This window comes from Jaculus jaculus, chromosome 4 (assembly GCF_020740685.1).
Source record: "Jaculus jaculus isolate mJacJac1 chromosome 4, mJacJac1.mat.Y.cur, whole genome shotgun sequence".
In the NCBI taxonomy this organism is placed as follows: domain Eukaryota; kingdom Metazoa; phylum Chordata; class Mammalia; order Rodentia; family Dipodidae; genus Jaculus; species Jaculus jaculus.
In genome coordinates this window covers 111,850,437-111,862,634 of record NC_059105.1, presented here as the reverse complement: position 1 = coordinate 111,862,634, position 12,198 = coordinate 111,850,437, and the positions used below count along the sequence as shown (strand labels likewise).

At 39.5% G+C, this 12,198-nt stretch overlaps 1 protein-coding gene across 1 annotated transcript in view; it reads left to right on the top strand.

The window, feature by feature from the left end:
- The window catches only part of Slc9a2 (solute carrier family 9 member A2), a 108,461-nt gene that overhangs the window by 69,300 nt on the left and 26,963 nt on the right, over positions 1-12,198 (top strand). Inside the window, exons 4-5 of the mRNA XM_004651784.2 lie at positions 2,438-2,655; positions 3,138-3,340. Of these exons, the coding sequence (XP_004651841.1) occupies positions 2,438-2,655; positions 3,138-3,340 (421 nt within the window). The remainder of the gene's footprint in view (positions 1-2,437; positions 2,656-3,137; positions 3,341-12,198) is intronic.

The following is a 12,198-nucleotide window of genomic DNA, read 5'->3' as shown; positions in this document are numbered from 1 at the left end:
GGGGGCTGGAGTTAGGCATGTGATTTGAGGAGCACAGTGACTATAGTATCCACTAGAAATTGAAACAAGAGGAATAGATTCTCCCCAGAACCTTTCAGAACAAAAATAGCTTTGTCAACATCATGATTTTATTCCAGTGAGAATGATTTTGAATTTCTGATTTTTCAATGTGTTTGCTTATGTGGACTTTGAAGTCACTGCAGTTGTGATCACCTTACAGCAACCATATGAAGCAAATCAAAATGAGTTTGAGCATAGAGGAGGCAGTTCTTAGCGGGGAGTGGAAGCCCCCTCTCCTGTGGACTTCCTGAGAACATCCAGGAGTGAGGATCAGGTCTTTATCAACACTGGTTTTGAATCAATGTCCTGGAGTAGCACCCTGGCACTCCCTTTTACTAGCTGTATAATTCTGAGTCCATCTTTGTTCTCCCACTTATAAAAACGGGAATGATAATAGAACTTGCCTCATAAACATGTTATGAGGTTTAACCGACATAATCCAAACAAAGTGTTTGCACAGTATCTGGCTAATAGGAAAGGTACTGTGAACACCAACTATTATTATATAAGCCCTCAGCTATTCAAAGGCTTTGTCATGTGTTTGTGGCTGCTCAAGTTTATTGGCCCATTTACTAAGGCTATTCTTTCTTTAGGAAACTGTATGAATTATGCACTTTGTTCACTCATAAATCTAAAAGAAACACTTGCTAAGTGACATGTGGCTAAATGTATGGCCATTGCATTGATGGAGTCTGTTTTATTTTAATATGGGCCACAAAAATAAATATATGTGTTGTTGATGTGAGAAACAAGTCTGTTCTTTGTAATGGAAAAGGCTTGTGATTATCCGTTGGGTGTTAACTCAGAGCCACCCTAAGGTTTACGTCATTCCACCTGCCTTCTACTCAAACAAGGAGGGTTTCCTTAAGACAACAGAAATCATGAGGTGAAAAGGATCTCATGGCTCAGAGGGCCAGCACACACCATGTCATTGTGGCTCTGGAGTTGTGAGAATGTGGAAAACAGATCAGTCATCTCTGGCAGTTGGTGTGTGGCTTGGCTATCAGTCAGTGGAACATGGGATGTCTCTTTGTAATTTCATCCTATTTCACTCTGCATCACTTTTTGATAGGAACCATGACGTTTTGGATGAGACTTAGTTTGTGCTGTCACCTGGATCATCTACCCTTCCCTTTTTAGGTGGTATTTGAGTAGATTGTGGATGACATTATGGGCAGAAGTGAACCTATATGCCCAGCAAAGCACAAGTGAACAACCAGGGCACTTTTAGCAGTGACAGCTAGTAGAGGCATGTGATGTGTGCCAGGTAGTGAGAGTGCAGAGGGGAAACTGTAGTCATTCAATGAGGAAAATGTGTGAAGAGCCTGTCATGCCCAACTGACCGATGTATGCTTGATCTTTGAACAGTGTATTCAAATGTACCATGTTAACATAGCTACAGTTAGACTGGATATAAAAGGCTCTGTGCTCCCAAAGTTTTGGGTCAAAATGCTGGAATGAACAAGCACAGTAATTTCTTTCAATTAGAAATTCTTGGAGCCAGCTAATGCATTTTAAATTCCAGTAGGCACAACAGACAAATGAAAATGAGATTCAGAACTGAGGCATTGACATAAAGAGAAAAGTAGTGTATCCAGGAGATATCCAGATGAAGAACTGAAAGTGACTAGGGCCAGTTATATGAGGTGATTTGACAGGGAAGAGAAGTCTATAATTCATTTTCAGTTGTAAGATTTTAGACAATAGCATTGGATTCTCTCCCTTCCTACCTCCTTCCTTCCTTCTTCCCTCCTTCCCTCTCTTCCTTCCTTCCTTCCCTACCTTCCTTCTTATTTTGTTTCTTTTATTTATTCTTTCTTTCAAGCAGAGAGTGAGAGTAGGAATGGGCATACCAATGCCTCCTGCCACTGCAAATGATCTCCAAATGTATGTTCCACTTTGTGCATTTGGCTTTACATGAGAAATGAGGATTTGAACAAGTTTTGTCAGGCTATACAAGCAAGCACCTTTAAACATTGAGCCATCTCTCTAGCTCTAATTTAGGATTTTTGGATAAGGAAGGATTAAGATGAGAGAATTAGGCCTGTAGGATGATAATTTCAATCTGCTTTGGACTTGTTTTTTGGAAGGTTGTTAAGAGGAGAGCTGATGATGCTGGTGACCATAGACCTCTGAGAGTATAGATCTGAATACTGTGAGGGACTGGAGAGATCCATGGAGCAGAGTGATTCAAACTATGGATATTAATGAAGCATTCCAAAGAGAAAGTGTTAAGGACTGCAATAAAAATGAAATTGACCATTAGTATCACTCAGCCGCAGGTAGAAGGATAGAATGATTGCCTGGCTCTTAGGAGCTGACCCGTATTCTGCTGAGCATTCTTGCCACATTAAGTAGAATCTATCTGCTGTTTCAGAATCACTGCTTGTGCAATGACTATGAATAAGTATGTGGAAGAAAATGTGTCTCAGAAGTCCTACACTACTATCAAGTATTTCATGAAGATGCTGAGTAGTGTCAGTGAGACCTTGATCTTCATCTTCATGGGTGTGTCCACTGTTGGGAAAAACCACGAGTGGAACTGGGCCTTCGTCTGCTTTACCCTGGTCTTCTGTCTGATCTGGCGAGCACTGGGTAAGGAGCATTTGTTGGTTCAATGAACATCCTGGACACTGGCACCATGAGCACTGCTTCACGTCCCGGTCTGCTGCAGCTTCACATTTTCTTCCTCAGTGATATCCACATCCTTGCCATCCTCATATTCCTTTTCTTGCTCTTTTGTCTCTCATTTCTCCTCTTCATATTTTGTCTTATGCCTCTCTTCTTCTATACCTTTCTTTTTCCTTCTGTGTTCTCTCATTTTCTCCCTCTCTTATCATCTCCACTTCCCCTAAATACTCATTACTTCTATGAATATCTCCAATCTCTGCTTCTTTGTTGTCCTGGAACTATCATAACAAAGGTCCAAAATCCTTGTAGTAATATCAAATGAAAGCAAACAGACAAGTTCCAGGGAACTTTCTTTAGAACCTTCCCTGTTTCAAAAGCCCAGAAAAACTGCACCTTTCCATATTCTGCTCTCAGTCTGCCTTCTCTGGGTTTGTTTTTGTCCATAGGAGTCTTTGTCCTGACTCAGGTGATTAACTGGTTCAGAACCATTCCCCTGACCTTCAAGGACCAGTTCATCATTGCCTATGGAGGGCTTCGTGGTGCCATCTGTTTTGCACTGGTGTTTCTCCTTCCTGCCACTGTGTTTCCTCGCAAGAAATTATTCATCACAGCTGCCATTGTTGTCATATTCTTCACAGTTTTCATCCTGGTGAGTAGACTTCTCCCAAAAAACTCTCTCCCTTCCTCAGGAGACAGGACTTCTGTTATGGCTACCAAGTGGCATAGGTGTGCTAATGCTTTGGGAGTCAAGTTAGCAGGGAAAGTGATATTTCCTGTCTGAATGCATGTCACTGGATTGTTCAGGACACTACAGGAGTCCAATTTGGTCACTTGGTCTACACAGAGGAACTTTTATTTATGGAAACTCATCTGAGCTATGCTGAATACTAGAAACTGCCAAACGTCACTGCTAATCCATGTCATTTGCTGTGCTCTCTGATCTAGTAAGTGTAAGTGCTGGTTGTACGTCATGACCTTCCAACAGCTATTTGACATGATATGGCTGCTGACATTTCCTCCCCTGGGACAGGGAAACCATGAATCCAGTTTGCTATGGGGAAGCAGTAAGTGTAGCTGCCCAATGAGCAGGGTCTGACTTTGAAATTCAATCAGTATGCCAGCTCTCAGGAGATTATGTCTCATGGACATATATTTGGTAATTTTTTTTATTTGTACTCAGTGAATATAGTCAAGGTAATACTATTAGTAGCCTCCTTCCTGTCCTCTCCCCTCTACAGGGACCTTCCTTGTTGGGGTATATGGGTCATGCATTGTGGGATTGGCCTTCAGTTTTAGGGAACTGTCTCTGCATATCATGACCCAACATGTGGCTCTGACATTCTTTCCACTCCCACTTCTGCAAATTTCCCTGAGCCATGTTGGGTTCATTTTAGGTCTGCTTCAGTGTTGAGATCCTGGGAGCCTCTGTGTCTCTGGATATCTGGTTTGGTAGGGGTTGATTTTTCTCTGTGTCTATCTCCTTCACCATTATGCTGGTTCCTGGTTCACCAAGAAAACAGCATTTTTTTTTTTTTTTTTTTTTTTTTTTTGGTTTTTTGAGGTAGGGTCTCACACTGGCTCAGGCTGACCTGGAATTCACTATGTAGTCTCAGGGTGGCCTCGAACTCACAGTGATCCTCCTACCTCTGCCTCCCAAGTGCTGGGATTAAAGGCGTGTGCCACCACGCCCAGCTGAAAACAGCATTTTTGCATGTTTCCCATTTATTCTTAGTTTCAGCGAGGCCCTTTTGAGGTATGATGGGGTGGTTCTCTCCTTAGGATCTGCATCTATTTGAAAAAAAGAAACAGATTTTCCAACAGAGAGTAAAGTTAGCACCAAATAAATGTGATAACCATTATTTTTTAGAGAGTGTTTAATAGGTGTAGGCCCACTTGTAGCCCATGATGTGTGGGAGCTTGATAATGGAGAGCAGGCTCATTTTTGGATATGGTTCTGACTTCTTTCCCTGCTCCAGCTATGGGTTCCGTTCTACTGAGCCAAATCAAGAGCAGTTGGTTTCCCACCATGACTGTATGCCACCATTGCACTTTAGTGAACATCATGTCAGGTTGTTTAATGCTAAGTAGGTAGACCAGACATTGCTTGGACAGATACTGGGTTGGGGACTGATTCTGTTCTAACTTCCAGTCATGTCACTCCATATATGTTCCAACAGTGTATAGTGTCTTTAAGAGTAGGGTCTTACCACTAACCTATGGTGGGTCATTAAGCACTCTGACAGAAATCTGTCTTCTTTCGGGAAACATTGTAGGTCTCTCTGATCAAAATCTCATTGTGGATGATATCCACCTGCTCGTACTGGGAGTTACAGGTCAGTGACCAAAAATAGAAGGAAGAAAAAGATAAGTGGTATAAAAGAAATAGGGAGATGAGAGAAAAGAGGGAGAGAGAGAGAAGCAGAAACAGGAGGAGAAAAATTTCAGTTTTCATTATACCCTCTCCAGGGCCTTGTGAATCAGGTGTTCTCTCTAAGGGTCTGGTGCAACCATTTGGTATGTTTTTTTTTTTAATTTTTTTGTTCAGTTTTTTAATTTATTTACTTGAAACTAACAGAGAGAGAAAGAGGCAGATAGAGAGAGAGAGAGAGAGAGAATGGGCGTTCCAGGGTTTCCAGCCACTGCAAACAAACTCCAGATGCGTGCACCCCTTGTGCATTTAGTTAATGTGGGTCCTGGAGAATCGAGCCTCGAACTGGGGTCCTTAGACTTCACAGGCAAGTGCTTAACCACTAAGCCTTCTCTCCATCCCATTTGGTCTGTTTTTTAGGATGTAGAGTTATGGTACCATTTTCATGTAGGTCCAGATTTGTGTCCACCACCCCTCTCCCCTTCCTTTTTTTATTTGTCTTCAGCTACTTACTGAATCACTATGGGAATATATAATCCATACATGAGCAAACATAAAAATATCCCTGTGGAATATGGAAGTTGATATATGAATAACCCTGTGGAACCATTACTACAGACAGCAAAGAGTCCACCATACCATATGTATCACACCAAACTTTCTCTGCACCTTTCCCCTTGATCTGCTTTTCTGCTGCTATTATTTAATTTGCCATTTCCTGATATATACACCACACACACACACACACACACACACACACACACACACACATATATATATATGTATGTATATATATATGTATACACACACACACACATATATATATATATACCCTCTGCATATATTTATATAATTTCTATCATATTCATATGAGATATATAATGCATGTATGCTTTATTTTGCATAAAAGTTTTCAAGAGCACCAAATGATAAGGCTAGCATGCTGATAAATAGTTTAACAGAAAACCTGGATGCTACTGCATAGTGAGGAAAAACAAGAATGACATATGTACACAGCAGAAGAAACCATGACATATGAGACCAATATTAAAAAAATCTAACATATGTATAGCCAATTTTAAAAGAAAAATAAAGAAAAAATCAGAAATAACATTTTAAGAAATAATGTCCAAAGTCAATGAATCACATATTCATGAGACTTAGTAACTCCCAAGGTCATGGGAAAATAATATATAATATAATAATATAATAAAATAATATAGTCAAAGTGTGAAAGTAAAATTTCAAATGTAAAAAAGATATTCTTCAGAAATGCAGGTGATTCTGAGTGGTCCAGATGTTGCATATAAAAAACATGAACAACTATTATTAATAGTTCAAATAAATAAAGACAAGTTGTTAAATGTTTTTAAATTTTATAGTTATTGCTGAGCATGCACAAGACCCTAGCTTCACAAGACTCTGGCTTCCTCCATCATGAAAAAAAAGGAAAAAAAGAAAGAAACTGATGTGAATGTAGAATTGGCACAGGACTTCCGGATAAGATGGCAGCATAGGAAACACGCCAAAGAAGCCCAAGGGAGAAAAAGCAAAAAAAAAAAAAAAAAAAACAAAAAACAGCAAAATACACACTTTTACTAAAAAGTGAGGTTTATAAGAAATTAAAATGGCAGCAGAGAAGTAGGAGTGATCCAGAGGATCCAGAGCCCACACAGCAGGCAGAAGTGGCTCCAGCAGCGGGACCACAGTGGCCAGGCTCAGCTTGAGGGGCAGGAAAAGCCAGATAAGGGGTTTTTCCACTCACACGGGAGCTCTCCGCAAACACAAGAAATGTGAAAGGACAGCAGCCCCGAAGAATGGAGGAGCAGATCATGAGGTAGAGGATCACGTGGACCAGAGAGAACTAGAGTGAACATCAACAGATTCCCCTCCCCCACTGCCAGCGCCCCACTCCAGCAAACAGGGCAGTGGTCCAGTGACCCAGCCAGCCTACTTGAACTCACAGTGCACCAAACAGGGACCCAAGTAGGAGCATAGCATAACTGAGACCAAAATCATCTCAAAAGGTAACTAGGATTAAACCAGGTCAGTAACCACTTACAAAACCTGGTATACAGCCCTGAACCAGAAGTGCTAATTGCATCATCCATATCAGGATAAATTATATGTTAAATCTGATGGATGGTCAGATTTGCAATTCATATATATATATATTTTTGTTGTTGTTGTTGTTGTTCATTTTTTATTTATTTATTTGAGAGCGACAGACACAGAGAGAAAGACGATAGAGGGAGAGAGAGAGAATGGGCGCGCCAGGGCTTCCAGCCTCTGCAAACGAACTCCAGGCACATATGCCCCCTTGTGCTAACGTGGGACCTGGGGAAACGAGCCTCGAACCGGGGTCCTTAGGCTTCACAGGCAAGCGCTTAACTGCTAAGCCATCTCTCCAGCCTAAGATTTGCAATTCTTAAATAAGCTATATTTTGGGCTTGTTATTTGTTGTTTCTTGGTTTGAAGTGAATTTGTTTCTTCTTCTGTTATACATTAGGGAAGGGTCTCACTTGGTCACAAGTTGACTTGGAACCCTCAACAGACCAGAAATCTTAACCTCTGTGTTAATAGAGTATCTGGTTGTCATACCACCTACTCTTGCATGAATACTCTATGCTGTTTTGAATTGCAAGTGTACATTGTTTAGTTAAATTTTAGTATCTATCTATATTTTGTTCCACTCAGCTTACTTGAATACTCTCATAGCAGGCAAACCCAACACCTAGGGTCACTTTTGTAAATACTCTTGAGAGTCTGGAGAGCCATGCCTAGCATCTTAAGCTCCTACCCTGAAGCTATATAACATGAGATTGATTGATACATCTAATACTACCCAGCTTGGATTAAATTAATACAAGATGCAAAAATATATACATTATAACACAAGAAACATCAAAAATCAAGACAATATAAATTTACCAAAAAGTATTAATGCATCAGAAATGACCTCCAGTGAGAATGAGTTAGAGGAAATGCCTGAGAAAGATTTCAAAAGAATGATTATAAATATGTTCAAAGAAGTCAAGGAAGAAATCAAAGGAATAAAAGAGGAAATCAAAGGAATCAAAGACACAGGATACCAATTTAATGAAATAAATAGGTCAGTACTAGACATAAATAAGGAAATAGGAATTACAAAGAAAAACCAGTTAAAATTACTAGCAATAAAGAACACAGTTAGTGAAATAAAAAACTCTGTAGAAAAACTCACTAGTAGAATGGATGAAGGAGAAGACAGAATAAGCTAGAAAACCAGGTGACAGCTCTAATGCAGCCCAACAAAGAGAAAGACTAACTAATAGAAAAGTATGAATGGGAATTTCAAGATATTTGGGACACTATGAAAGGAATTCAGGGTATAGTAGAAGGAGAATTCACTCCAAAGGCATAATAGGTATCTTCAACAAAATCACAGAAGAAAACTTCTCCCAAATTAGGAAAGAGATGCCAGAGCAGATCCAGGAATCCTTTAGAACACCAATCAGATGAAACCTGGAAAGAACCTCACCTTGTCATATTATAATCAAACTACCAAACACACAAACCAAAGAAAAAATATTGAAAGCAGTTAGAAAAATCAAGTTACCTACAAAGGCAAGACCATCAGGATTACAGTGGATTACTCAACACAAACTTTAAAAGCCAGAAGAAGGGCAAGGAGTGATATATTCCAAGTCCTGAAAGATAACAACTGTCAACCAAGGTTACTTTATCCTGCCAAGCTATCCATTCAAATAGATGGAGAAATAAGGACATTCCATGACAAAAGCAGGCTACAGGAGTATTTGAAGACAAAACCAGCTCTACAGAAAAGACTTGAAAGAATCCTCCAGGCTGAAGGGAAAGAAAAGCACACATATAAGGAACCTGGAAAAACACACAATATTCAAATACTAATTAACACAAGAGAGCAAAGGTAAAACCAGAAAAGCTACAAAAAATGGCAAAAATAAGTATACACCTTTCAATAATATCTCTTAATACCAACGGCCTCAATGCCCCAACCAAAAGACATAAGTTTGCAGAATGGGTTAAAAAGCAGGATACGTCAGTTGGTTGCCTCCAAGAAACCCACATTTCTACAAAGGATGGGCACTATCTTAGGGTGAAAGGTTGGAAAACAGTGTTTCAAGCAAATGGGCCTTGAAAAAAAGCAGGGGTTGCTATCCTAATGTCTGACAAGGTAGACTTCAGTCCAACACTAGTTAAGAAAGATAAGGAAGGTCACTTTATATTGATTAAAGGCACACTCCAACAGAAAGATATTACAATCTTAAACATTTACACCTAAGATGGGGACTGCCAAATTCAAATGCTATTAGAACTAAGGTCACAGAAAACACCAAACACAGTGGTAGTGGGTGACTTCAACATCCCACTCTCATCAATTGACAGGTCATCCTGAGAAAAAATAAACAGAGAGGCATCTGGAATAAATGAGGTCATAGAATAAATGGACGTGACAGATATATACAGGACATTTCATCCAAATGCTGCAGAATATACATTCTTTGCAGCAGCACATGGAACATTCTCTAAAATAGACCATATATTAGGACACAAAGCAAATCTTAAAAATTCAGAAAATTGAAATAATTCATTTCATTCTTTCTGACCACAGTGGAATCAAACTATAAATCAATAGCAAGAAAAGCTATAGAGCATACACAGAATCATGGGAACTAAGCAATACACTACTAAATGATGAATGGGTCAATGAAAAACGTAAGAAGTAAATCAAAAAACTCCTTCTACGAAGGCAGCATCACTCTGATACCAAAACCAGACAAAGATAGTACAAAAGAAAATTACAGACCAATCTCCCTCATGAACATAGATGCAAAAACTCTCAACAAAATATTGGCAAACAGAATACACGAATATATCAGAATGATCATTCATCATGACCAAGTAGGCTTTATACCAGAGATGCAGGGATGGTTCAACATACGCAAATCTATAAATGTAATACATTATATGAATGGGTTGAAGGACAAAAATCATATGATCATCTCATTAGATGCAGAAAAAGCATTTGACAAAATCCAGCATCCCTTCATGATAAAAGTCCTACTGGGAATAGAAGGAACATATCTCAATATTATAAAGGCTATTTACAACAAGCCTACAGCCAACATATTACTAAATGGGGGAAAACTGGAAGCTTTTCCACTGTTCCCACTTTTATTTAATATAGTACTGGAAGTCTTAGCCATAGCAATAAGGCAAGAGACACACATAAAAGAGATACAAATTGGAAAGGAAGAGATTGAGTTATTACTTGCAGATGACATGATTCTATATATAAAGGACCCTAAAGACTCTACCAGCAAACTGTTAGAGCTGATAAACACCTACAGCCATGTAGCAGGATACAAAATAAATACACAGAAATCAGTAGCCTTCATATATGCTAACAACAAACACACAGAGGATGAAATCAGAGAATCACTGCCATTCACAATTGCATCAAAGAAAATAAAGTACCCTGGAATAAACCCAAGAAAGGATGTAAAGGATCTCTTCAGTGAAAACTTTAAAACCCTCAAGAAAGAAATTGCAGAAGACACTAGGAAATGGAAAAACATCCCTTGTTCTCAGATCAGAAACTGGTAATCTTACCAAAAGCAATCTACACATCTAATGCAATCCCCATCAAAATTCCAATGGCATTCTTCAAAAACCTTGAATATCTAAAATCATACTGACCAACAAAAATAAGGCTGGTGGTATCACCATACCTGATTTTAACCTATACTACAGAGCCATAGTAACAAAAATAGCATAGTATTGGCACAAAAGCAGACATGTAAATCAATGGAACAGAATAGAGGACCCAGATGTAAGTCCAGGTAGCTATAGCCACCTGATATTAGATAAAAATGCCAAAAATACTCACTGAAGAAAAGACAGCCTCTTCAGCAAATGGTGCTGGGAAAACTGGATATGTATTTGTAGAAGGATGAAAATAGATTTTTCTCACTCTCCATGCACAAGAATTAAGTCCAAATGGGCTAAATACTTTAACATCAGACCTGAAACTCTGAAACTGCTAGAGGAAAAAGTAGGGGAAACCCTTCAACATATTGGTCTTGGCAATGACTTTCTGAGTTGCTCAGGCAATAAAACTACAGATTAATCACTGGGACCTTGTGAAATTACAAAGATTTTGTATGACAAAGGACACTGAATAAAGCAAAGAGGCAACCTACAGAATGGGAAAAATATCCCTATCTCTGCAGAAAATCCATTATTATCAGGTGTGCAAAGTGAGGAGGGTACAAGGTCCTGGATGAGAAACAATAATAACTAAATTATGGAGTATGTTGAGAGGTGTAAGATGCTGTACTACAAAAATTAACAGGGATCAGGAATGGGGAATACAAAATAGAGGGGCCTGGGACTCTAACCTGATGTTCAGGGAAGGGAACTATGAGGAAAGTAATATGTGAGCAAAGGCCTGCGGGAGGTAGAGGCACTATCCAAACATGCCAGCAATATGCTGAGGGAAAATACATGTCCTGGAAGCAGCATGTTCTTGACTGGGGAGGCAGCAGTGGCATGTGAGGTGAGTAGCCGAGGAAGAGACTGTGGTGTTCTGTGTCCCATAAGGCTACATAGGTCCATATGGTGAAGTTAGCCCTTTTTTATGTGAAATGGAAGCCACTGGAAGTTGTGGTGATTTGAATCAGAGGTTTCTCATGAATTCATGTGTTTTGAATATATTGTCCCCTCCTGTCACAACAAGGTAGTGGAGGTTTGCTGGAGAGGATATGTGGTTGAGGGTGGACCTTCATATTTATTTGTTTCTAGCTTGCCAAAGTAAGTTTGCTCACTTTCTTTTCTTTAAATTTATTTATTTATGAGAGAGAGAGAGAAAAAAAAAAAAAACAATATGGGCATGCCAGCGCCTCTAGCCATTGCAAATGGATTCCAGGCACAAGTGCCACCTTGTGCATCTGGCTTACATAGGTGCTGATGAATCAAACCTGAGTCTTAGTCTTTGCAGGCAAGTGCCTTAACTGCTAAGCCATCTCTCCAGCCCATTGACTCACTTTCTTGCTGCCATTTTCCACCTGCTGTGACAGAAGTGATGCCCAGCCTCTGATTGTGCCATACGTCGCAAA